This window comes from Myodes glareolus, chromosome 4 (assembly GCF_982192425.1).
Source record: "Myodes glareolus chromosome 4, mMyoGla1.1, whole genome shotgun sequence".
Lineage (NCBI taxonomy): Eukaryota > Metazoa > Chordata > Mammalia > Rodentia > Cricetidae > Myodes > Myodes glareolus.
In genome coordinates, this window is record NC_142029.1 from 79,457,046 (window position 1) to 79,484,530 (window position 27,485).

The following is a 27,485-nucleotide window of genomic DNA, read 5'->3' on the forward strand; positions in this document are numbered from 1 at the left end:
TGGGAAATGCACCTTTAAAAATGCTGTCATTCTGCTCAAGAACAAGAGATGGCGCTTCCATTTGTCCAAATGTGCTGTCCATTTCTAAGTACAAAACACCAAGAGCCAAGCCCCTTTCCTAAGTATTTAGCCCACTGCTACCATGAGTGATGTTTTTTCCACCAGCATGGGTCTACAGCCTGTTGCCTTGCATTTTACTACTTTGTTTAGTGTTATTATTTATTTTGGTTTTATGATTTACTAACCTACCATTTGAAAGGAGAGGGTTTACTTCTTCTCTTAGGCTTTGGTCCCTAAATCAACACCTTTAATCTAACTGTGTTACTTACATATGGTTTGATGCTGAGTTTCACATAGTAGTGGAAACCCTGAGCATCTTTCCTGGGTATAGGGGGAAAAAAACACTTGCAGGGCTACACACAGAGAAACACTGTCAAAAAAAAAAAACCACTTGTAGCAGTTTCCAATTTAGCTATTTTTACATAAAAATACAGGCATGAAGAAAGAGAGAAGATATATTCACGCTATGAAGTCTGATTTTCCTGGAACATTTTATGAGATATGAATAATGAATTTCAACAAAAAGTCTTCTCAGCACCTATGAAGATAATTTTATAATTATCTATATTTTCTTTTTCTTCAAGAAAAGATTTTTCAAGAAAAATATCTATTTTTCTTGAGACCAATTAATAATGTAATATGGGTAGGTTTCCTATTGATGAGGCAACCTTGCTTTCTTAGACTTCATTCCACCTGGTCTTTGTGAATTTTATTTGTAATGTGATGTTATATTCTGTTAATAAATAATTTATTAATGTCAAATTACTGAATATATATGTATATATATATTCTTATTATATAGTTTTTTGAGACGGAGTTTCTCTGTAGTTTTGGAGCCTGTCCTGGAACGAGGTCTTATAGAGCAGACTGGCCTTGAACTAGCAGAGATCCACCTGCCTCTGCTTCCCAAGTGCTGGGCTTAAAGGCGTGCGCCACCACCACCTGGCCCCTTGTGCCTTTTAAAAACAAAAAGAAAGAAAGAAAATATATTTTGTAAGTATATTTAGCCTCCTAAAAGTCAATCTGCTTAAACTTTCTATCTCTATCCATTTTAGTAATTCATATTTCCTAGAAAGTTATTCAAGGTGTTCAAATGCATTTGCATTGAGACCCACAAAATCTCTTAGGAGTTGCTTTTCTTTCCTGTTTCAATGACTATTTCTCTGTTCTCTCTCATTCGTGTCTATGTTTGCTTTCCCACTTCTTTTACACTCTGTTATTTATTGGTTTGTGTACTTTGATTTTTTTCCACTTTCAGTCTCTACCTCAGCCTCCACCCTCCTCTCCACCCACCAGCAATCTGACCTCTACAGTACCTCCTTGAAGACCTCTTGTGCAGTGGGGTGAGGCACTCCACTGCATTTCATGCATACTATCCACTGACTACAAGGTTCATCAAATTAAAATGTCTGTAAGTATGAAATATATATCCTGAGAATGTCTCGTTCTCTTGGTCCTTGGCCTCTTTTCAAAAACAGATGGAGAGAAATGATGGACTGTGACAGCCGGGCACATGCTCTGGTGTAGCTGACAGAAGAGCAGAATGGTAGCTGGCAGAGCGAGGGAAGAAAGGAAGAAATCGTTGGTAGAATGGTCATTTCTGTAAACTAAAATGAGTTCTGTGGATGGATGTAATGAGAGTGGCACGACAGGATGAATGAACTCAGTGCTATTGAACTGCATCCTTGTAAGTAGTTAAGATAGTAAGCTTATGTTTTACATATATATTGCTCAATTTTTAAAAGGTAATAAGCTCTGAAATATCAAGTCACTAAAGATAATGATCATATCTACTCTATACCAACATAAAGCCATTATAGTGTGAATTTTTAAGTGTGTGTGTATATATCTATAAATAAATAAGTATGCCAGAGAATGTGTGTGGAGGTCAAGAGATAACTTGCTGGAGTTGGCTCTCTCCTCTGACGTGTGGGCTGGCCTTGACTCATCATGCTTGTTAGCAAATACCTTTACTCCCTGAGCTAACTTGCTGGTATGATAGCATAAATTTTTTAAAAAGCAGAACAAAAGAAATTTCTACTGGTGATTGCAATTCTTTTCTTATTGATTTTTGATTGATTTATTTTGTTTTATGTATATTTAGCGTTTTGCTTGCATGTATATATGTGTACCACGTGCATGCCTGATGCTCAGTGAGGTCAGAAGAGGGCTTCAGATGTCCTGGAACTGAAGATACAGATGGTTGTAAGTTACCATATGGTTCTGGGACTCGAACACAGGTCCTCTACAAATGCTCAAAATCACTGAGTCATCTCTCCAGGTCCCCAGATGACTGCCCCTTTTTAAAAGGTAAGTCTATGGAAACAGTGGAGAAGGCTGGCAGGGAATAACATAAAATTGTTAAAGAAGATGTATCAGGGAATACATGCTCACCCCTACCACCACTCAAAGAACTTTGCTGTAGTTCAAATTTTTCATACAAAAAAATTTCCAACATTTAAAAACGTTACAAAGCAGATTACTTCCTAGCCATAGACACATCTGCCCATCATTTCATATCCCTCAGACACACAAAGAAAGTCCTAAAGACTTACTGGGTTTTTACCCAGTGTATCTACCTATTGAGTAATAGCTAGCAAGATTCGAGATATTGGGGACATTTAGATAAATTAGGAAGCATTCTGCCCTCATGGATCTTACATCCTAGCAAGGAACACTGCTAACATACATAAACAAACAAGGTTGGAGAGATGGTTCAGTGGTTAATAATAGTTCTTGTTGCTCTTACAGAGGACATGGATTCAGTTTCTGGCACCCACAAGCTGACTCACTGGTGTGGGAGAATTATCTGTATTCTGTCAGTCATGTATTTTAATAAAACACTGAGTGGCCAGGAAAGAAGTATAGGTGGGAAAACCAGATAGGAAGTAAAAGTGATGCAATGAGAACAGGAGAATTCTGGGAAGCAGGAAGCTCCCTCCACCATTCCTGCCCAGACCACCGAAGAAGCAACATGTGAGCTGACAACTGAAAAAGGTACCAAACCATATGGCTAACATAGATGAGAATAATGGGTTAATATAAGCTATAAGAGTTAACAAGAAACCTGAGCTAATGGGCCAATCAATTTATACCTAATGTAGACTGTGTGTGATTTTCTTTGGGGTATGCCGGCTGTGGGGTGCCGGGTGGGACAGATACACCAACAAACTGACCCAGTCATGTTACAACTCACAATCACCCATAACTCCAGTTTCTGGGGATCTAATACCTCTTCTGATCTCTGTAGGCACCAGGCATTTATATGATACATATACTTACAAAGTAGGCAAAACACTCATACAGATAAAATAAATGATAAATAAGTCATTTTTAAAAACAAATCAACAGCAGGACGGTGGTGGCAAGTGTCTTTAATCCCAGCACTTGGGAGGCAGAGACAGGTAGATCTCTGTGAGTTCAAGGCCAGCCTGGTCTATAGAGTGAGTTCCAGGACAGGCTACAGAGAAACCCTGTCTCGAAACAAAACAAAAACAAAACAAAAAACCTAAAAACTAAAAGCAAACAAACAAAAACAACAGAAAAAAACAAGCCAATAGAGTAAATGGACACTCACAATGAAAGTGCTACGTATAAACTGGTAACACAGTCGGTCTGGTGTTCTTAAAATGGAAGTCACAGGGGACATTAAAGGAAGTGAGATTTGAGTTGACATCAGAACAAAAATCAGGACTAAGAGATGAAGGAAGACAGGTAAGAGAGCATCAGTGCCAAGATAGTAAGCAAAAATATGTGGAACTGAAAGACGCCATTGTGTCTGGGAAGTTCAGGGTGGCAGAGAAAGAGGTAGGAGGTAAAGGCCGTGCCCTTCCTTCAGGCCTTGGAGTTTCTCAGAGATCCTGGCATTGCTCCCTTGTGAATTCACAATTTGTGCTGCATGTGAGGGAGAAAAATGATTTAAAAACAAACAAGCAAACAAAAAATAAACCTTTTTTTCTTTTATAGGCAACAGTTTCCCTATCTCTAGTGAAAGACTAGAATTACAGCAACCACCGCAGAGAAGAAATTGTTGAATGCATGTTCCATAGAACCAAACTACACCATGAAGCCCACATTGTTCTCCAAAATCTAGGCTTACTTATCCTTTCCAAACTCGAACTTCCCAGGTCCAACCCGAAGAAGACTGCCACTGAGCCACTCAGGAATGTGTCCTCGGACTTGAGCGGAGAGGGTGTCCTGTGTCTCCTCCACCGTGGTCAGCAGTGGAGCAATGCACGACAGACTCTTTTGTTGTCCCGACATGGTGTTTGGTGAATATTTCCCACGTGCTTCTTCAAAACTGTGAAAGAGGAGCGAAAAGCACACACACGTGCACATGTACACACACACGTGTTGTTACAGGACCTCTTGTTAACATGTTTATTCCACTGCAGACACAAGCACACACACACACACACAGTTACAGGACCTCCTGCTAACATACTTATCCCTTCCAGGTAATTCTATGGAATGAGAGCTTGAGGGAAATGTGAATCTAAACCAGTCTCCAAATTCTTCTCGCCTTTTCCTTTTCCTTTTTTTTTTCTTTTTAAAATTCTTTATTGAATCTTTGGGAATTTCACATCATGCACTCTAATTCTAGTCTCCTTTCAGTCTCCCCATACCCTCCCCTCACCCCTGCAGTGCCTCCCAAAAGAAAATTTTAAAAAATTAAACCAAAACATGAAGTGTTAACATAAAACCTTAATTACTACTATTGTCATTTCTCATAGTTGAACAATTCTTTTCTTTTTCTAGATTAACTCCCCATGTTATTAACCCCAGATGTACTAATAGCAATTTAATTGTTAAAGAGAAAATGGCGGTCATTCAATATTACCATAGTTATATTGCTAATGGTACCTTAGGTAAGCCAGAATGTAAATCCCAAAGATTTCACTTTGATCTCTATATATTTATAAAGATTTGGATTTAATTTCCCTATTTTAATTATGTGTGTGTGTGTGTGTGTGTGTGTGTGTGTATACATGAAAAGAAAACAAGAATATCTGGCTGTTGGGGTGGCACACTATAATACCAGCACTTAAAAAGTGAAGAGGGAAGAGCATATAAGGCCATCCTGGACTACCAAGTAAGATACTGTCTCGGAAGGGTGGGTGGAGAGCAGGAGGAAGTAGGAGGACCAGAAGGCAGGTCAATCAGCAAATTGCTTACTGTGCAATCATGGGACTTAAGTTCCTACACTCAGATAAAGAATGACAAAAACATAGGTGCAGCAACCAGTCTTGTTAACCTAGCACTGGTACAATGAAGAGTCTATGGTTTGCTGGCCAGCCAGTTCAGTCCAGTTAGTTATCAGCTACAGGGTCAGAGAGAGATATTATCTCAAAAAATAAAGGTGGAAAGAAACTGAGGAAGACAGCTGCTATTAACCTTCAGCCTCTACCTGTAGACACACACACACACAAACACACACACAACAGAAAAAGTAAAGAAAATTCTACCTGTTTGTAGGGCCCATGGGTCTACCCCTCCTCCCAGGGTTCATCTTGAGGACAGTTTCTGACCAAACATCTTGTTGCAGTTTCCAGCTAAACAACCTGTTTGTTCCTGTGCTCCCTCTGCTCCCCTGGTGGTTAGTTGTTGTAGGAGGAGAGGGCTGCGACCCACCACCCAGCTAGCTTAAACCCCAAAATAACCACACAGAAATTGTATTAATTAAATTACTGCCTGACCCATTATATCTAGCCTCTTCTTGGCCAATTCTCACATCCTGATCTAACCCATTTCTACCAATCTGTGTAACACCATGGGACTGTGGCTTACCGGCAAGATTCTAACCTATGTCCATCTCAGGCAGGAGATTTATGGTGTCTGCCACTCTGTCCTTCTTCCCAGCATTCTGTTCTCTCTACTCCACCTATCTAAGTTCTGCCCTATCAAAAGGCCAAGGCAGTTTCTTTATTCAACCAATGAAAGCAACACATAGACAGAAGAACCTCCTACATTAGTTAGCTATAGGGCCATTGTCTACTCCACCTTGGGCATGGTAATTTCCCACCTGCCTGGGGAGAATTCCATTGTGCAACAGCTAGGTTTTTAAGGTTTTTTTCCTAAACTTGAATAAACAGCACTCAGCTTATCTCCTCTCGAATGACCCAGGTCTAGTGTGTGTGTTGTTTGAATCTCCAAGCCCTTGTCCAGCTCGCGAACTGTGAACCATGAACTGTACCTAGAGTGAAGCAGGTATTACACCTGTTGTTCAAGGTCTAACTTAAATGTTACTTCCTTTAAAGAGCGTATGTAGTCTAGAGTGTCTAGGTTCAACTCTTATGTCACTTCCAAAGTAAGTTTTTTAACCTCTCTGTGCTTTTACTTCTAAGATAAATAAAAATTCTTATCACGCCTTACATACTAAGTGATCATGCAAGTTTACTGGAAACTTTAGAACACATACATAGCCCCACAATGCTTGGTATTATTTATTTAATGTCTAATGATTAATACAATAAGATGCACTATGGATTTTCTTTCTTTGAAATATTTTAGTTTTTCTACAAAGAGCTAGACATTGCAGAAAGACTGAAAAGCCTCCAACCCCAACAAGAGGAACTCGTTATCCAAGGGGTCAGATGAGTCACTCTGGTATCATGCCTCCCTGTTACTCTCTGGTACAGGAGTTTAAATCCAAATTCCTGAACTCCATTCTACTCCATACCTAATAATACATAGTATCTGTTGTAAAGCAAGTAGCTATACAAAAACATGGGAATGATAAATAGTGTGTAGAGGTATCAAGAAAATGTTTTGGGCCAGGCAGTGGTGGCATACACTTTTAATCCCAGCACTAGGGAGGCAGAGACAGACTGGAGCTCTGTGAGTTCAAGGCCAGCCTGGTCTACAAGAGCTAATTCCAGGACAAGCCCCAAAGCTACAGAGAAACCCTGTCTTGAAAAACCAAAAAAAAAAAAAAAAAAAAAAGGCTTTGGGGAAAAAAAAATCTTGATTTTTTTTACTCTACTTTTGTAAACAGTGGTGAATCTATTTTATTCTCCTCTTAGATTAAAATTTCCTGATAAAAAGCAGATTAACTATTTCACATAGAGTTAAACTGAACAGCCCAATTAGGTACACATGAATTCTAAGTATTTCACATTTTATGTGTATGCCTGGTGCCCTCAGAGGTCAGAAGTAGGCATTGGATTCCCCGAAATTGGAGTGAAGGATGGTTGTACACCACCATGTGTATGTTGGGAATCAAACCCAGATCATCTTGGACAGGAACCAGTGCTCTGAACCACTAAGCCATCTCTCTTACCCCTTCATTTTAAATTATATTTAGATTATCTGTATGCTCTATACTCCATGTTATTGGCAATCTTACCCTCTTCAAGCTTCTCGTAGTCTTTGATATGGTAGATATTTGATATGCTACCATCTCCATATACCTGCTTCTGTTCATGGCTTGGGAGACAAGCTATTCTAACATTTAATTGCTGTTTTAATTTTGCTCCCCTCTAACTATGCTGTTTTTTTTGCCAGCTTCCTTATTCTTTAGTTGACAAACCTGGGCAAACATCTTAACCCATCGAACCTCAAGTTTTTCCAAGATAAAATAAAGATTAAGAGAGGTTAATAATTCCTGCCTCTATCTATCATCATAATTAAATATAACACTTTACAAATGTTAATCTCCTTTCCCTCTTACCACCACATAAATGTCCAGGTATAACCTTGGACCTTTACTCTTTAAACTCGGCATTCTTCCTTAGGAATCTCATCTTGGCTCTTAAATACTCCAGTTATGTCTCAGACATGACTCTCAACTCTTGACCTTCTCTTCTGAATCAGTTCTTCCACCAGCTAAAACACCTCACTTTAGTCTCTCTGTGGGCACTGAACTCATTTTATTCTCTGCCCTTACAACACAGTTCTTCTGACCACAATGGCACAGAACCAGGAGGGGAAATCTGAAAAAGACTTCCATGGCGTACGTATACATTTCCCAGACTCAAAATTCTGCATGGATAACTTTATTCTCACCAGTCTCTCCTCCCTGGGACTACACATTTTTTCCTAACCTAAGCGTATCTTCCCTGGCTCTGTGCCTCAACTTCTCTTTCTTCTGAGTCACTTCCTCCAACCTCCCAGCTGGAGGAGAAGCTGGAAAGAGAAATTCAGTGAGGAATGAAGCTGCTTCCACACACCAGAGCTTCCTACTTTGTGAGCTACTTGAGCCCCTGGGCCATCTTAAGAGATGGAGACCTCAGGCCAATTGCCTCCAACTCTAGATAGCTCCTCAGGCCTCCAGATTCTAATTTATCTGTAGGATAAATGAGATGAGCCAGAAAGATGGTTTTACACCAGTGTAATGATCTGAAAAATGCAGAGATGCACTACTACTAAATCAAGTTTCCTACATACAAATCTGACTGTATCATTTATCCCTCAATAACTCACAAATCACTTATTGTTGAAACTACTTGACCAGACATTTGAAAGCCTTGTATAGTCTCACCCCAACCTAGCTGTTCACTCTACCTAAATGAACTATACCCTAATCTCTTCTCATAAATAATCTACTCTCTTCACCCAGGACATTCCCATCTCCTTCATATGAAATTGACGTGTGCAACTTAACCTTCAAGTTCCAGTTTCTTGGTCACCTGCTTCCTAAGCATCACATCCCCATTTCCCCACTACAGCTGTTGGTAGCTTCCCTGTGCTCCTTATCTGGCTGTCTTGTGTGATAAAGGTAAGTACACTTTACAGCCTCTCCGAGAAGTACTCCTAGAATACAAAGTCTAGCTTACCTCTCCCCGTCCTAGTACCTAATATACTGCCTCACACACTGCAAGCACTAAGTGATTAGGTAACTTTATAATTTACCATGTATATCAGTGCAACTTCTGACAGTTCTGTATCAACCAATTACTGAAAATAAATTCTTGAAATACCAGTTACAATAGAAAGTTGCAAAAGAAAAGCCACGGGGTTTGAAACCAGTTTGGAAAATGCAAATAGGAAAAACCAAACATTTACATCAGAATATAAAGCAGTGGTTTTCAGTTTGGAAAAGTCAGAATAGAGAAAACCCCTTCTGATGAGGTATCCAAGAAAAATCTCTAGACCTAATCCTGCCCTAGTGTGTTGCATTAACTGAGTAAACACAATGACTGTTTCCTTCACAATGAGTAAACCAGTCCTGTCAGCCTTTTTTCACTTCTCCCTCTGTGGAGCTGCTGCTTGCATCACACAGAGGGAGAGACTTTAGAAGGCTGCCATAATCTTCAGGACGGAGTTCCAGCAGTCCACCTGCAAACTGGTAAGAAGGGAACCAGGAAGTAAGGAAATGGGGGATTCCCGTACCTGGGAGCTGGTGCACTGCCACAGAAAGAACGCCCACTGCAGTGGCAGGAAGGCTGCTGAGGAAACGGAGAAAGGTTTGAGAAAACTTTTACTCAATTCTGGGGCAGCAGGCAGGTCTTAAGATTTCCAAATCCGAAGTTACTGGCCTTATTAAGTAAAAATGAGCCTGGGTTGTCTCTGACTCTGAGACAAAATGGGACTGGAGGGAGGGAAGGCAAGGGGTGGGGCCTCAAAACACTAGTGAACTTAGTTCCATGGCAGGTATCCTAACCAACTATAAATAATCTTTGTTTCGACATCAAAATCAGACCAATTATAATCTCCCTCCTTGGTCAGATTCCTTTCTGGAATCTGCCCCCACCTGTAGTTAAGTCCATGGAACTGGATTTAGGGCATTACACAATTTCTCTCCTGAATGATTCAGACACAGAATAAAGTCCAAATTTAGACCAGCAGACAGCTCACCTATCTCCCTTTCGTCCCTTTCCTTCTACATTTATTAATCTTATGAAAAGCATTCTCTCACAATAAAGCACAGTCAGGACACCATGAATATATAGAACCACACATGAATTTGTTATTTTAACAAGAATCTTTGAGAATCTAAGTAGCAAACATTTCTAGGAAGCAAAAATACCAAGACACAGGATTCAGCACCCCATTCCTCCCCTTTCTTATCTCTTATAATTCCATCACTCTGGAGGCAGAGGCAGCTAAATCTCTGAGGGTTCAAGGCCAGACTGGGCTACATAGTGAGTTCTAGGTCAGTCAGGGCTACATAGATCTTGCCTCAAACAAACAAAAAAGAAATTTGATAAAATAAAAATTTATTTTAAAGTTTATAGGCAGGTAAGATTCCTGCCTAAGGAATACAAATTCCTTATAGTGCCCGATGCAAATGAACCCAAGTTCTAATTGCTTATATTGGAAAATACATATACAGAAGACCAAATTGTGTATATGACTGAAAATGGAGATTGCTATTTTTTAACCCAACTAATGTAGTTATATATTATATAGACCATTTTGAATAAAATCATAGCTGTATTTAATTTGTATCAAAAGAGGAATTATTTGGTTTGATAAGAGATCCTTTAGACCAAATTCAACTTTACATTATCATAGGATTGAAGTGGCCTTGCCAAAGCCATGGTTAAGCTGACCTCCTGTGTTCCATATTACTAATCTCCATCTCATCCACCCTACAGCTAAGGCTTCTAAATATAATTCATCAGCTTCACAAACCCATGTGGTTATTAGGTAAAAATTCACCCAAACAGCATGACTTGGTGTTACATAACGATAGTGCTGATACTTTAGAGGTTAAGGCAGATGTACCATGAATTCACCTGGGTTCCATAGAGCATGACGCTTAAAAAATAAAGAAATAGTCAGACTATAGCAACTTTGAATTTTTTATTTTACTACTTTTATCAAATGAAAATGTTTTAAGTCAAATTTTTATTAGTCAAATATAATGGTTAAAAGTAAAATTAATTAAATGGTAATATTAAATAGCAGCAGCACATAGTTATATTTTATTATATGTTGAAAAACTGGACAAACGACCTTTAATGTTTAAGTTCTTTTATAATACTAACCAAGAAAACTATCTCCAAAATTAGCTGCTATTTAAACAAATATTGTTAGGCATAATCAAATTAACAGAGCCCTCTTTTACAATTTAAGAAGAGTTAAGCAATTTAGGAGTAAAGGAGAAAAAATAACGCATATAATTTTTAATTTACATTTTTATATAATGTTCCAAATATTCAACCCTCAAAATAAAGATTACAAGCTTTATATTACTGTTCATATTAAAATCCCTTTTAAATTTAGAAAGTTACAGTTTATTTCATATATGTTCTTTAACAAGTAGAATATAGCAATAATAGGGACCAACTTTCAGTGAGTATGGGCACTTTACTTTTGCAGTGTGTTGGTAATCATTGCAAACCTCTGCTTCAGGAACTCTCTTTTTTGGATCAGAAAATTTTCAATAATATTGGCTTCTCTGAAGAGTCTATCTAGTTCGTCAATGTAAGACGCATCTACAGCTGCTCTCTCACTAATAGGAAGAAAGGCTTGATGTTAAAATGAGTTATAAAGTCTAGACATGCTATCTTGTCATGTCCTTTATTAGCTATTTCATTTTCATGCTTCAATTAAGTTCATAGAACTTAATTAATTTACTAATATTCTCCAAGAAAACGTTAAATCAGTCCAGCAAATATTTTTACTACTTAAAAAGTCCCCTGACACACAGAAAGTGCATCTTATATACTTTAGTTATAAATTATTAAAATTAAACTATCACTTAGGTATAGTGACTTTCCAGTAGCTTATAAAGCAGCTTGTAACACTTCAAATTCTCAAATCAACATTTAAAGTCAGTCTTGAAATGTATACTAATAGGATATAAATATGTGAAAAATTCATCTTTAATCTAACCCCATTAACATTAATTTCACCAAAAAAATCTATTCTCAAGGAGGTGCTTGAATAAAATTTTAAAGATACTATCATCTAGAGACCAAGATACATCCACACTGATATTAGCACTAAAAATATGACAAACGATGTTTGGACAAGTTGGGGATTATTCCCTTAAAATAATCAACTCATCTATCATAAGGAATCAAGACAAAAGTGAAACTTCAAATTTCTAGTTACCAGATAGATTTTTAAGTCATGGAATTAAATTTTTCATTACTGATTTTTCAAGAATAAAGGATTTCTAACAAAAATACTCAAAAATGCCATAATTACTTGCCTCAAAATCTTTCCATATGTAGACAACATCAGATCAATTTCCTTGCTCATATCTGTTCAAAAAAGTGGGTAGGTTGTAAAATCTAATAAAGTTTCTGCACGATCCAGCCAATACACATAAATACAAGAATTATTAATGCATCACCACTCAAATCCTTCTCCAGGGTTTCCTCTTTATAAAGGAGTCCAGAACATTCAGAGAAAGAAGAATCCAATTTTCCAAGCGAGGGTACCTGTGGACTACCTGACACCTGAGGCTAAGAAAAGACAAAAAAAACAGATCAATGGTAAGATCTTTAGACATATATATTCTGTTTATTAAAAAAGCAAACCAAACTTTTCCAGAGGATTGGGGACACAGTTCTTTCTGTGTTAGTTGTTTGCCTAGCATCCTTAAGGCTGTAGGTTCAGTCCCCAGTACTGAATTTTCATTCTGAAAATTTAATTTTCAGAATTAAAAATGAAAACTCCATGCTTGGAGTTGGGGATTAGTTCAGTGTGAAAGCATTGGACTAGGAAAGCACTGAAAAGTAAAAATAAATAAATAAATAAATAAATAGCAGATATGCTAGAGATTCCTTATCAGTTATTTAAATTTTTATCATCAAGGAAATCTTTAGGCACAAGAAACACCTTGCTCAAAATATTAAATTTTGCTAAGTTTTGAGATTTTGAAAATAGCTTTTAACTCTTAATGAAAAACAGTCCTGTATCTTGCACCAGTGGATATTTTTATAATAACAAGATAACTGTAATTTAGACAACAGATAAATGGTGGAAAATTTTGTAATATAGAGACTGGTGACATGGCTCAGCAGTGAAAGAAAGTACTAACCACTGAAATCTGATGTTCTAAGTACAATCACCAGATGAGCCTATGGCATGTAAGAATTTTACTCATCTTAGCAAATAATTTTTTGTGTAAAGCCTCATGTACCAAAAGACATGGACTCACCTTGGTTACTTTTAAAGCCATAAGCTACCAAGTAGATTTTTATAGATCTGTTCTTAGTGGGAAAACTAGGTGGAGTCAACATAGCTCCTGCTAGGACAATCCTACCTCCGAGACTATGAGAACACTAAATTTTATTTACCAATAGCACTTTCTTGAAGAAAATGAAACCAGAAATGGGTAAAATACATTAAAAGGTTCCAGGAGCATAAACTTACCTCCAATTCTCTTGACCTCTTGCAGTTTCTAGAATCAGGTTTTACGAGGTGGTTTGCCATTATACTCTGGAGGCCCAAACTATAAAGTTTAGAGATTTGTCAAATTTAGACACGAGGACCACACTACAGTTCTCTTCACCTGGGTCCTTTTCCCACCTCCACCATCATTATTTCTGCTCTCCTTATCTGCCACTTAAATTTCTTCCCTCTCTATTTCATCCTGTCTCTCAAAACTTTTCCATTCAACAACCTTCTGGGTCAGTAAACTCAAGTTTTATCACACAGTATCCAATGGCCTCCATCATCTGAGATCAACTTATTATCCACATCATTTCAACTACTCGTCTGTATAAAAAGAGCTCAACTAACCTCACTGGCAATTCTATCTTGGTTTAGCACTAGAAAGTTTATGATTCTTCTGTCTCTATAAAATGTTAATGTTAAAATTAGAGGTCAGATGCTCTTGGGACCCTTTTCCTCCTATCGAGTTGCCTCATGCAGCCTTGATAATGAGGGTTTGTGCATAGTCTTACTGTAGCTTGTTATGCCTTGTTCGGTTGTGATCCCTGAAAGGCCTGCTCTTTTCTGAAGGGAAATGGAGGAGTGGATCTGGGGCAGAGGGGAGGTAGGGGGAAGAGGCTTGGAGGAGTAGAGGGAGGGGAAACTGAGGTAGGAATGTAATATATGATAAGAATAATTTTAAAAAAACAGGTTAGAGCTCCCCTTTCTTCTTTCTTGAAAGGACAGAAAGAGATGGTTGATCACATGTAAATAAATAAAACCAAGCTATCCCAGAAACAAGATCTCTTCATTCTTCTAGTCTGAGATTGTTTTTATTGCCCTGCCCTTACCATAAGATGGCATCAAATTGCTTTCCCATAAATTCTGAAGCCATTTTCCTGAGAATCTGAACTGTTTAGGCTTAAACTTGAAAAGACACTGGAACTTGGAAGGATGATCTCTACTGTATTTTAGGGCTGAAGAACTATTTACATTCAAATTATCTGTTTGTTTCTCTTTCTATTTGTTGGTGTTTTTGAGACAGGGTTTCCCTGTGCAGCCCTGGCTGTCTGGAACTCTCTCTGTAGACCAGGTTGGCCTCAAACTCTGACTCTCTGCCGCCAGAGTGCTGGGATTAAAGGCCTTCGCCACACACCCAGCTCCATCTGTTTCTTTTAAGTATCATGAGCTATTTAACTACAGAGAATCCGAGTATTTATATGTAATATACATATGACGGAAACAAAAGCAAAAGGCAGATTATAAAGACACTTCTAACCTCAGCACAGTCCTTCCAAGTGCCTACCATTACCTTCAGGGTACTAAACTGAAGAGCTAGCGACCTAACATGTAGAAAATGGATGGATTGATGTTCCTAAAGAACCGGAAAGTATCTCAGAGACGCCCACACACGGAAAAAGTCTTCTTCCCCTTTTAGTATTCCCTTTTCTGCTTCTTCTTTTCTCAAACGAACAGAACGTATACATAAATAAATAATAAAAACACAATAAAAGTCTATAATTAGGTAATTCTGTGTTTGTAAAAGTGATTACTGACACAATTTGAGACTCTTGACTAGCCAAAGTCTGGGTTAACAGGCAGGTCCTCACCCTAAGAAAAATCAGTGACTTGTGGCTCTGCCATCTACGGCGTCACCTTGTGCAACTGTTTGCTGTTTGTCTCGGTTTTCCTTCTGCAGGCGGTGGTTGGTTTGGTTTCAGATTTTCCTGGACTGAGACTCACCACAAAAACCAAGCTAACCTAGAACTCCCTGGGTAGCCGAGGCCGGACTCAAACTCGCAGCAATCTTCCTGCCCCCGTGCTCCAAGTGCTGGGATTTTCTTTTTCTTTTTTCTTTTTCTTTCTTTCTTTTTTTTGGGGGGAGGGGGGTTTCGAGACAGGGTTTCTCTGTTGCTTTTGGAGCCTGTCCCGGAACTAGTTCTTGTGGCCCAGGCTGGCCTCGAACTCACAGAGAGCTGCCTGCCTCTGCCTCCCAATTGCTGGGATTAAAGGCATGCGCCACCACTGCCCCGCTGCGAGTGCTGGGATTATAGGTGTGTGCTACCCCTGTCGCCCCAGCCTTCTGTTGTGTTCTCTTCACAGCGCTGTCGTCTCCTCACGCCATTTCCTGCCTCCTTCCCTCGCCCTCCTCACACCTTCCGGTTTGCTCTGCAGCCCGATGCCAGACCCCAGCCCCACAGAGGCCTCGCCCATCCCCACCCGCTGCTTTTCTTTCCACTCCATTTCCTCTCTTTATGGGTGCACACGCTTACCCTCTTGTCCCACTCGCGATCGGAGATTCGGCCACGACCTGCCGCCTCAGAACGGCAAAACAGCGAAGAATTCGTGCTCCTCTGCGCAGGCGCTCCAGCGCACAGCTCCCAGCAGGCAGCGCGGCGAGTCACGTGACCGCCTCTTACTCGGTCCGCTTGGAGGCCTCGCTTGTGTTTATTTCCCGCCTTTTTTCTCGCGACTTGGAACCTTCAAGAAACAGAAAGCTCGCTTCCCACACTGTGGAGGGGGAAGACTAAACTTTGAAACTGGTCTCCAGGAAGAAGAGAGGCATTGCCAGGGGCAGCCGGGCTTGTGCCAGAGCCAGGAATCTCGGCAGATGAGCATTAACTTTCCCACCTGCTCCTCTCAGGAAAGGGCATGGTCGCTCGGCATAGGGTGTGCTGGCAGGAGGAGACCCAATCGGTTCCTCTAGGGCACGGTCTCCATCAGTGCCCCTCTGCCTTCGGCACCAAACTCTCCAGATCACACCGTTAAAGAAAATAACTTTATGGACATGTCAGTAAGTGTAGCTGACTTATGTGGCATTCAGAAATAACTCAGTAATTTGCATGGTTCACACACTCGTGGCTTAACTCTCTTGGGGTCTTCTGGATACCAATTTTGACCTGCAGTTTCACAGACAGACTTCCTAAATTCTTTCCGGTTAGTTAACCTGGTGCAGAAACAGTATATTGCCTCATAAAACAAAGGTCAATGGCATGCCTCCATGAACCCTGAGCACATAATTTTACATTTTAGAAGGTTGTTATTTAATATGTAGTCTTTTGGGTTTTTTTTTTCCTTTTCTTAATTTAAGAGTTAGCATCAAGGCTGGGAAGTGGCTGGCGATAAAGAGTATTTGCCTAACTAGAGTGTTACTTCCCTAATATAGGAGGTGGGGGCGGACGACTGGAAAGTGTATTATCTGTGTTGAAATTTTTACTATCTGTCGTATGTAATATACTTTTTATATAGTTGAATATGTTCATTTTACAGTGCTTTCCTGTCCTTGGGTTCATTCCTTAGCACTCATAAATCAGTGTTTCCAGCACTGGAAAGGTAGAAGCTAGAGGGTCCGAAATTTAAGGTCATCTTTGGCTACTTTTGAGGCTAGCCTTGGATAAATGAGACGAGGGGAATCTCTGCCAGCCTGATCTACAGAGTGAGTTCCAGAATAACTACCCTGTCTCAAAAAACAAAACAAAACAAAAAAACAGACTCTGACCTTTTTAAATTTTTTTATAAACATGAAATAAAAATGTAAGGATTTAATTTTTTAAACATTCCCAGCAAATATAATATTCTCCACTCAGTATTTATTTGGTTTGTTTATTTGTTTGTTTTTGAGACAGTCATGCTTTCTAGTCCAGGCTAGACTGGAATTTATAATCCTCCTGCTTCAGTCTTAACTAGTCTATCTTATTAGCATTAGCACTGTTATTTTTAAGGTCCCAGTCTAGCTAATGTTGGTCTATTTCCTCTCCGAACTTCACCCTGTATTATAACAAATAATTATCCACTGGTTCTTTCAAAGGAAAAAAGATTCTATCCTGATGCATAAATGTTTTCATAGGATTAAAAGAAAACCATACTGTACTGTTTTCTTGTTTTAATGTTACCCTCATTGTATGGGTAATGAGATGTGGAGGGTTCTGGTTAGCCAGTGCCTTAGACTCTTCCAAAGATTGCTGACAAGTCTATAAAATACACAGGACACAGAAACATATAGCTTACTCTATACCATAGGAAATGGAACCTTGTATCCAAGCCCCAAAGCTTGAAAATGTACAAACCATTTTTTCTACATCTTTAGAGCAGGAGGGAGGCCACTGGCACTCACTCTGCTTCTGGTCACGTTGTGTGCATGTGTGCAGATTGAACCCAGGACCATGTTCTTGCTAGCCAGATCCTCTACAGTTGAGCTAACCCCACTAGCCACTGTGACCCTACTTCATTCAGTCTTTTGTGTCACTTGGAGGATGAAAACTTGCCCTTTTAAAGTCAATCACATTTGTATTTGTATTCTTACCACATTCTTTTTTTAAATGTTAGTTTTTCTTCTGGTAATGCATCACCCCAAGTCCCTCCAAACACTTCACCACAAACTTCCTCTGTAATCATGGCTATGGGCATGATGTTTGCATGACTTTAGGAAATCAAAACTCTGCCCTGTTTTTTTTTTTAAGAAATTAAAAACTACCTGCTTACACAGCATTTTGTTTCCTAAGTTTAGAAGCCCTCTTACCCTTTCTGTACTGGAAAAAAAAAAGTCACTTTCTCATTCCATTGCTAACAAAGCAACAGTTTAGCTCGTGGCCAAGTAAAAAGTCCCTAAGAGATACTGCTGTTATTTCAAGGCTATATTCACACTCTTTTCTTTAGAAGTAACATTTTAGAAGACTATGTTAATGAGTTGGTTAGAAAGCTGTATCGATGAGTTAAAGATAAACCTTAAAAAATAATCTCCCTAAGTCATGTTTCAAATATTTTGAGTCAGAAATTTGCCACCATTCTCAGAATAGATGGTTTTTGTTTGTGTTTGTGCTGGGGGAAGAGAGCCTGCAGGTAACAACATGCCACAGGATGTATGTGACATCAGAGGACACGCTTCTGATGTCAGTCCTGGGATGTCTAGCTGACCCTGGAGCCTCTGGAGGTTCTCACTGGGATTAGACACCAGTGCTACGGGATCCAGCTTTTAGTCTTTTTTTTACTCAAGTTTTTTATTTAAAAAAATTCAAATGGGAGGGAGGAGACAACTCAACCATTAAAATTCTAGTCACACAAGCATGAGGACCTGTGGTCAATCCCCAACTAACTCACATTTAAAAAGATAATGCCTGACATAGAGCCAGTGAGATGGCTCAGCAAGGAGAAGCACTTATGCCTAAAGGCCCACGTTCAGTCCCTGGGACCTACATGCTGGAAGGAGAGAACTCACTCCTGCAAGTTGTCCTCTGACCTCCACAGATGTATCATGGCACACGAACACACACACACACACACACACACACACACACACACACACACACACAGAGAGAGAGAGAGAGAGAGAGAGAGAGAGAGAGAGAGAGAGAACTTTTTAAAAAGCCTATTAGCAGGATGGCACACACTTGTAATCCCAGCACTGGGGAGGTCCCTGGGTCTCACTAGCACATCATTAGCTAGCCAAATCATGTGAACCCCAGGTCCTAGTGAGAGAGAGACCCTGTTTCAAAAACCATTATAAGACAGTTCTAAGGAACAACACCAGAGGCTGGCTTCTGCCTCTACATGAATGTACAACTCCCACACACCCACACACGAGTGCATACACAGGAAAGATTCTAATGATGTAGATTTGGCTTGGTATTTGATGTGATAGTGGAAAGGCTTTATGAAAATGGGCTGTTTCCAGGCCATTGAGAAGTAAATCTGAACAGCCCCAACAAGTGTCATGTGATACCATGTTGACCTTGGAAGGAAAAATCCTGAATAAAGTCTTAAAGGAGGGAAGAAAGAAAATACTATACGGAAATATTTTTCCCAAAAAAAAATATATTTTAGGTGTAATGACTATATTATAGAAATGACTCCAGTGTGTTAGACAAAAGCATTTCATGCTGAAGTGCGACAAGCTCAGAACAGAGGGACCAGTGTGAGAAAGGATGCTCTAACTAACCAAGCCGGTTCGTTTCCTTACGTTGCTTTCCTAACCTTCTGAAAGAGGTATGGGCCTGGGAAGGGTCAGACCCCAGCTTTTACAGAAGAGATGATTCACCAAATACTGACATTTACATTAAAGGAAATGCCTGTGTTTTCTAAGATTTTGTTATAAGTTTTCTCATGCCTTGAAGAGTGTGTGGTGTGAGGCTGAGGCGTGCCAGGGGCAGTCTCCTCCCTTTGCTGCCTCCTTCCTCATTCCTCATGCCTCGGTCCTCACCCAGACTGAAAGCTCTCTGTACCTCCATGCCCTCTGTATTCCAGCTGCTGACAGGGCTGCCGCCTTCCACAGCTCCAGTGCTAGGAAGAGGAAAGAGGCTGCAAAGCTTCTGAGTCGCTTCCTCTCGGAGGGAACTATTTGGCCAAGGTAAGACAAGTCTCTCTTTATTTGGAAACAATGGCATGACGATTAGAGGCAAATAAGCTAAAATGCTCTAGAGGACTGTGTCTCCTCTATCACCAAGACAGGAAGTCAGTAGTCATATAAGGAACAGAAGCAGAGAACAGGTTGTTCTTCTCTGCTAGATGTGAGAGAGTGTCACTTCAGTGCACAGATTCTGTTTCATCTTTTGAAAATTATTAGGGACCCTGGAGAGCTTTTCTTTCTCTTGACTATTTTTCATATTACTGTAAAGTACTGTGCTAGAAAAACATATAAAGCTGAAAATATTTTAAAGTAGTCACATAGTGGTTGATTGTAAAGTACACCACAAGTTTTCTTAAATAGTATTCTTTGAGACAGTCATCTATCTGAACATTCTACGGCCTTCTGTATATTTACAAATCTCTTTACGGTTTGACTCAATGGACAAAAGTAGAATTCTTCTTGTTTTGTTTTTAGACTGTTGCAATGATAAGGTACACAGACTTTGCCTCTGATATTCTTTCATCCACTTGTGAGAGTCTGAGAGCTAAAAGGCAGTGGCATCATAGGATGACCAGAAACAGTTTCGGCTACCCTATGAAAGCAAAAGAGACCTCATGCAAGGCTGATAATAGATAAGATCTGCAGTAGAAGGCTTGGGCAGGTCTGTACTTGGATCATATAGTTTTCCCCGGGTAGACATTCCACAAGGGAAGGACTGAATAAAATTATCTCTATTTTGAGGTCACATAACAAAACCAATCAAGAATGTCTTTAATCTCTTTACTTTTTGCCTATTTCCAGTTGACCAAATAATTTTATGACACGCTCCTACAGAGTACCTTACCTCTTACCTGCAGTGTGACAAGAGCTTCGGAACAGAGAGAGAGGTTGTTAACCAGGGTGTGACTCTTCCATAGGACTCTCAAAACCCTATATATTCTGTTTGCTGCAGGAGAGAACTGTTCCACCCACCACCCCACCCCCACCACACCATTGTTCCCCGACACACAACTACTCTTCCCCAATGCCCTTCTCCCTCTGTTCAAATATGGAGCATTCTTCAAAATTAACATCGACTCTCCTTTCACATGCACTCATTCCAAGTATGTCAGTTTCATCTGACCTTTTTTGTCAAGTCTATATTTAATGGTTGATTAAATATACCTGTCATTAATGATCTAATTTCCTGTTGTGTTCTGCCCCTATTGCTTCCACATCCGACATACACACATTTGTAAGATGGCACAATTGTCAAGGACTAACTGACTTATTGAACTGAAATGTCACCTGGCCAGTGATATGACTCAACAGGTGAAAGAGATGCCTCAAAGCCTGCTGACCTGAGATTGATTCGTGGAATCCATATAAAGATAGAAGGAGAGAATCAACTCCACAAAGTTGTCCCTGACCTCCACGCATGTACCATCATACACTCATACACACAAACTAAATGCAGGTATTTTGTTTTGAGTTTTGTTTTGTTTTGTTTTGAGACAGGGCCTCATCTTGTAGCACTGACTGTCCTTAAACTCACTATGTAAACAAGGGTAGACTCAAACTCACAAAGATTCACCTGCCTCTGTCTCCCAAGTGCTGGGATTAAAGGTGTGCACTTCTACCCATGGCTACAATAAAGATGGGGTTTTTTTTTTAAAAAAAAATTGAAATGTTGAGTGTTGATCTTGCTGCTTCCAAGATAACTTCCCATCTGATTGTAGAGATTTAATCTCGTAGCAGGGTCCTCTGTTCAGCCCACACCTATTCACAGAACTGGAGTTCCACAGAGAGGGCAAATGGGATGGTAAGTGCTTTTCAAGTTCAAAGCATTTTACTTCTAATACAATACTATGTTTTTAAACTCCTAGCAATTTAAAAATTCTGACCGAATGATATTCTATAGCTGTGTATTGCCTTCCAATGGTTCCCAACCTTCCTAATGCTTTGACCCTTTAATATTTATAGTTCCTCATGTTGTGGTAACTCCTAACCATAAAATCATTTTCAATGCTACTTCATAACTATAATTTTCTACTGTTATGAATCATAATGTAAATGTCTGTGTTTCCTGATAGTCTTAAGTGACCCCTGTGAAAGGGTTGAGACCCACGGGTTGAGAATCACTACCGAAGGAAGTGGCTACTAGGACATTTGCCATAGATATATATCCTTTGTGGCAGCTTTAACTATAGCCTAGAATTGCAGAATGATGGGACTGGAAAAGACCTTAAAACTTGACCTCCAGCTTCCTTGTTTTTCAAATGAGGAAACTGAGATTCGTCCCCCAAATTAAGTAACTTTCCCCAGGCAAAATTGGAACTCATGTGACCTAGTTTTCATCAGGTTATTCTGTCATTCACTCTCTGTGGTCTAGTTTTCAAAGGTTTATACAACTTTTTTGCTTTGAAGAGCTAGTTCTTGCTATATGTTCTTGGGAGGGTCTTTATGAGAATATTAGATGCAGGCTGCAGAGATGACAAGGTTGGAAAAGTATCCCAGGACCTGTTTTCATTCTCCAGAATGCAAATTTAAAATGCAAACAAAACCTAGAGTGATGCAGTGAGCTCCTAGCCCCAGTGCTAAGGTGACAGAAGCAGGTGCATCCATATGGAGCTTGCTGACCATCCAGCCTAGCCAGTAGCTAAATTCAAGAGATTGAGAGTTCCTATCTCAAAAATGGGGGGAGGGTGTAGCCATCATATTGACTCAGAGGATAAGGGTGCCTGCCACCAATCCTGGCCCCAGAAATGACTTTTACAAGTTGTCCTTTGACCTTAGACATATGGACATACAAACACAAAAATAAATATTGTTTCTTTACTTTATAAAATAGTGGAAGGAATAATACCCACTGTCCTCTGATCTACACACACATACATGCATGTGCATGCATGAACATTTACACACACATACATATACAAGAGACTTATTAGATAAACTATTAGGTAAAATGTTGAAAGCATTCTTATCCACTGAGAACTGTATTTCATAGATTAGAATTGAGAAAGCAAAGAAACATGAGTCAGAAAGAATCAGAGAAAAAATGTTGAGAAGTTGTGAAGAGGAGATCATGATGCACCGAGAGCTAATGGAGGTGTGAACAAAGCAACAAAAACTTCAAAGTAAATACATAAGACAAAATAAATTAGAAAAAAAGGAGAGTGAGACAGTCTTACATTTGGATTCATCTGTTTTCATTCAGCCTGTTCATCAGGCTTCTCTTGTTTTCTTGCTTTCACTGAGTTTTAGAGGAAAGTTCCAAGGTCTGCCCCCCAAAATAGAATGTATTGGCTCCACTACGACCAAGTAACTTTCTAAAAACTCAGTTTTAACCTGTCTTTCTCCTACCCAAGGCAAAACTGAACAAATATAATAGGAAAATAATGGTGTAACTTTATAAGTAACTGAAAATAATATGAATATTTTAAAATTAAATACTTGATCTAGCTAGAAGGTGGCGGTACGTACCTTTAATCCCAGCACTCAGGAAGCAGCGCCAGGTGGATCCCTGTGAGTTCGAGGCTAGAATGGTCTACAGAGAGAATTCCAGGACTGCCAGGGCTACACATGGTCTATATTGGCGTAATTTCAGAGCTGCTATGCCAAGGGGATTGGAAACTGTTTGCACTATCGCCAAGTAGAAGAAGACCTTACCCTTGTAGGATTATCTATCTCCACTACTATGGCATAAGTTAAGCTATTCCTTCCATATTTCTGAAGCTCTCCCACTGAGCCCTAGTTCCAACCTTCCCCCCTTCCTTTTACTTTTTTTTTTCAGATTTTGGGACAGGAGCCAAGTTTCCTAAGATAACCTTGAACTCACTCAGAGTTACCCAAGAAGGCCTCCTGTCTCAACCACCATTTTAATTGGGGCCACAGGCCTAGGCCAGCAGACTGGATTATAATGCTATTATTAAGCTATTATTTTATTACAGTGTGTGCATGAGACATGTGTGGGAGCCAGAGGACAACTTTTGTGGAGTCAGTTTTCTCCATCTTTCTGTGGATTCTGGGAATAGAATTCAGGTCTTCAGATATGGGTGGGAAGTACCCAGAACCATTTCACCAACCATATAATGCTATTTTTCATCATAATTATGTTCTCTTCTTTTTGCCTTTTTGAGACAGGGTCTCATAAAACCCAGGCTAGACTCCACTTCACTATATAGCTGAAGATGATAATCTTGAACCTTCTACCTCCACCTTGAACCACAGGCCTTTACCTACCAAATGTGATTAATGGTGTATTTCAACACCCACATTTAAATATGTTCAGATCTGATAACAATGTTATGAAGGTATTAAGGAGCATTGTTACTTATGAATAATCTCTAAGTATATAAGTACAAGTAAGATTCGAGAATACAGTATTTAGAAGGCCAAAGTACCACCATGATAAGGTGTGAGGACAAAGCACCCTACAATGCCTTGTTAATAATGCTGAGAAGGTGAATGGAAAGGAAGCATACATTCACATTGACAGGTGTCAGCACGTGCACCCCAAAAATGTTGCCTCCACATTGTTACATTTATTACTAAGGACAAAATAATCATGGATGTGGGAATCTTCAGAAACATGTTGTTTCTGAAAACTGTGACTACATTTACACTAGGTATGGAAAAATGATGAAATCTCAAGCAAGCCTTGGTCCCCCACCCTCCCTGCTCCCTGGCCCTTGACAAGGATGCTCCTCTGTCCTTACTGAACTAACATCACTGGGAAAACTTTTCCAGCACCGCCACGAGGAGTCCTTGCAACTCCAGCTCCTACAGCACCCGCCATATCTTGCCTCACCCACGGGCATCTGAGTCATTGGAAGATGGGTGCTAAGTTTCACTCAACTTCTAGCCCCACAGTTGACTCATACTAGATGCTTAGTGATTAAATGGTAAACAAGTTCAGAAACTATGGGAAAGAGTGTTTTGTTTGTTTTGATGTTATTGTAGTTTTAGAAGGGCATAGCCTTGTGCATGCCAGCCAAGCTCTCAAACACCGAGCCACATTCCTGATTTTTTTTTTGCATTCCTGATTTTTTGAGGCAGAGTCCCACTATGTAGCCCAGGGAGGCCCCTCACTAATACATGATCTTTGGTTTTGGCTTCTCAATGTTGGAAGTACAGACATGTACCACCAGACCCATTTAGGAGTGGTAAACCAATAAATTATTGATTTATTATATATATATATATATATGGATGTTTTGCATGCTTGTATGACTACTGCCTGTAGGGGCCAAGAGAGGACATCAGATCTCTTGGAACTAGAGTTATAGGTGGTTGTGAGACACCATGTGGATGCTGAGAATGGACTTGGGTCCTCTTGAAGAGCAGCCAGTGCTCTTAACCACTAAGCTGCCTCTCCAGCAATAGGAGTAGTATTTTTAGGGTAGCTGAGTCCTTCTCTAAGGTCATTCACTCAATGAATAATTAAACACGCACTATAGTAAATAATAGTAATTTAAAAATCCAATTTTTGACCATAGTGTTTGCTGTATTCCAGGCAAATTATATTTTAAAAAAATATGGGCCGAACAGATATGGTATATGCCTTTATTCCCAGCACTCAGGAGGCAGAGGCAGGTGGATCTCTGTGAGTATGAGACTAGCTTGGTCTACAGGACAAGTTCTAGTACAGCCAGAGCTGCATAGAAAAACCCTGTCTTGGGGCTGAAGAGATGGCTCGGTGGTTAAGAGCACTGATTGCTTTTCCAGAGGACCCGGGTTCAATTCCCAACACCCACATGGCAGCTCACAACTGTCTGAAGATCCATTTGCAGGGGATCTAACACCTTCACACCAATGTACATAAAAAAAAATAAAGTTAAATAAACCATAAAAAGTATTTAAAAAAAAAAGAAAAACCCTGTCTCAAAAAGAAAGGAAGGAAGGAAGGAAGGAAGGAAGGAAGGAAGGAAGGAAGGAAGGAAAGAAGATATGTAAATTATATAATATTAGAGAAAACAACATAAAGCTGTGACAAATCAAAATAAAGACCCACCGTTTACTCCTCTGATCCCCTTCCTTCTTCAATCATATCCCTGATACTTTTCATAGTTTTTAAATATAGATTCTGCATCTGAGAGAAAATTGGTATGCTTGCCATTCTGAGTCTGGCTTATTTCACTTAAGATGGTGACTCCTGGTTCCAACCATTTTCCACTAAGTAATGTAATTCATCCATCTGTATGGCTGATTGGTACTCCATTGTGTAAATATGCATCTTTATCTATTCATCTGCTGGTGGACACCAACTGATTCTATAACTTGGCCCTGGGAACAGTGCCATGAGTAACACTGATACATATGCAGGTATCTCTGCTATGTGTGGTTTTGATTTATTTGAGAATATACCCAGGAGTGATACACCAGGATAAGATGAAAATTCTACTTTTTGTTTTTGAGAGACTTCCATTGTGATTTCCATAGAGATTAAACTAAGCTACATTTCTGCCATGAACGTAGATGGATTCCTTTTACTCTGCATCCTTGTTAGCTTTGTTAGAAATTCTCTTTTGTTTTGTTTTTGTTCTTGTGTTTTCTTGATGATAGGAATTCTGAGTGGGGTAATTTTATAAGATTAATTCTTTATAGTTTTAAATCATGTGTGTGCCTGTGAGTCTTAGTTCCCACGGAGGCCAGAGACGTCAGGTCACCTGGAACTGGTGATTATAGGCAATTGTGAACTGCCTGATGTAGGTGCTGGGAACTGAACTCAGATGCTCTATAAGAGCAGTACATGCTCTAGGCCAATGAGCCATCTCTCCAGCAGCTCAAAGCATTTTTAATTCGTGTTTCTCTGGCAGCTAAAGCTGTGAACCTCTTTTTCATATATTTTTCAGCCATTTGTAGTTCACTGAAAACTGAACATTCAGTTCCTTGACCCGTTTATTAATTAGAATATAAAATACGCTTCATAACTATTCACCTTTGAATATAAGGAACTGAAGCTAGGTCGAATAGATAAACATCTACCATGTAACAAATACTTTAGGTTGGTTTCATTAAAATTAAGTTTTTCAACTGAGTTTTAATTTCCATCCACTGTAAGTACCTGCTCTCAGATTATATTAAAATTTAGTGAGTTCTTAAGAGAACAGATTTATAAACACCCCTTAAATGCTACTGTCATTTTCTATAGCGATAACACAATACCTAAAACTTGATGATTTAGATGAAGTGGGGGTGACAGCAGGGGAAAGGGAGGGAGACAGAAAGAGAGACACAAAGAGACTTAAAAGTAATAAATACAAATGATCTGTAATCATTTGTAATTAAAACTCCAGGGGATCCAAAGACTCAAACACACACACACACACACACACACACACACACACACACACACACACACAAGAGACAGAGGGAGAGTTAAAATAAATCTTCTTTAAAGTGGCCTCTCTTGAGAAAAGCACTCATCCATTCCTTCCTATGGGCTCCTCCAACAAGGCCCCACCTCCAGCACTGACACATAGACACCAACTCTCATCACAATTCTTGGTGCCTACAAACCATAAAAACAATTAACAGCTGTGACTCAGACACAGTGCTGGGAGCTCCATTCATTCACTTCCTCACCACACAGGACACCAGCTGCTCCCTAGAACATGCTGGTATACGGGAAGTTCGAAGTCTTCCCCTGAAGGTCCCATATTTGAGTCTGCTGAAATAAGACTACAACCAACAGATTATCGAGCAAAAAGTCTACAAGAGACAATTAACACGTGCAAGCACCTGAGCTACCTGAAACATTAAAACTTATCGAAGCCAGAGAGGAGAATTTTGGATTCCTTCCTCAGAGAGGAAGTAGAAGGCTTGC

The 27,485-nt window shown here is 39.6% G+C and overlaps 3 protein-coding genes across 9 annotated transcripts in view; 1 reads left to right on the forward strand and 2 right to left on the reverse strand.

The window, feature by feature from the left end:
* Bco2 (beta-carotene oxygenase 2) overlaps positions 1-9,596 on the reverse strand; it is a 26,860-nt gene extending 17,264 nt beyond the window's left edge. The window contains exons 1-2 of one of the 3 annotated variants that reach the window (XM_085688719.2): positions 9,391-9,596; positions 4,160-4,360 (exon numbers count right to left, since the gene is read on the reverse strand). In XM_085688719.2, coding sequence (XP_085544845.1) covers positions 4,160-4,323 — 164 coding nt within the window. In that variant the 5' untranslated portion in view covers positions 4,324-4,360; positions 9,391-9,596. Of the gene's footprint in view, positions 1-4,159; positions 4,361-5,847; positions 5,970-9,390 lie in introns of those variants that run through there. The other 2 variants (XM_048417558.3, XM_085688720.2) reach the window with 2 other exon arrangements.
* Positions 9,330-27,485, forward strand: part of LOC125389129 (interleukin-18) — a 26,283-nt gene continuing 8,127 nt past the window's right edge. The window contains exons 1-4 of one of the 5 annotated variants that reach the window (XM_085688723.2): positions 9,330-9,346; positions 12,327-12,449; positions 19,573-19,675; positions 21,410-21,476. The gene's annotated coding sequence lies outside the window, so the exon portion shown is untranslated. Of the gene's footprint in view, positions 9,347-12,326; positions 12,450-19,501; positions 19,676-21,393; positions 21,477-27,485 lie in introns of those variants that run through there. The other 4 variants (XM_085688722.2, XM_085688726.2, XM_085688724.2 and 1 more) reach the window with 4 other exon arrangements.
* Positions 10,793-16,158, reverse strand: Tex12 (testis expressed 12). The gene is made up of 5 exons (XM_048417564.3): positions 15,606-16,158; positions 13,333-13,411; positions 12,308-12,419; positions 12,164-12,215; positions 10,793-11,458 (listed from the first exon to the last, which is right to left on the reverse strand). Exons 2-5 carry the CDS (start codon positions 13,390-13,392, stop codon positions 11,314-11,316), a joined length of 369 nt encoding a protein of 122 aa, XP_048273521.3. The 5' UTR covers positions 13,393-13,411; positions 15,606-16,158; the 3' UTR covers positions 10,793-11,313.

Coding starts and splice junctions, on each gene's coding strand:
- Tex12 (XM_048417564.3), bottom strand. CDS start 13,392: ATGGCAAACCACCTCGTAAAACCTGATTCTAGAAACTGCAAGAGGTCA. Junction 12,216..12,307: donor CCTGGAGAAGGATTTGAGTG/GTGATGCATTAA, acceptor TTTTTTGAACAG/ATATGAGCAAGGAAATTGAT. Junction 11,459..12,163: donor ACATATGGAAAGATTTTGAG/GCAAGTAATTAT, acceptor TCTTCCTATTAG/TGAGAGAGCAGCTGTAGATG.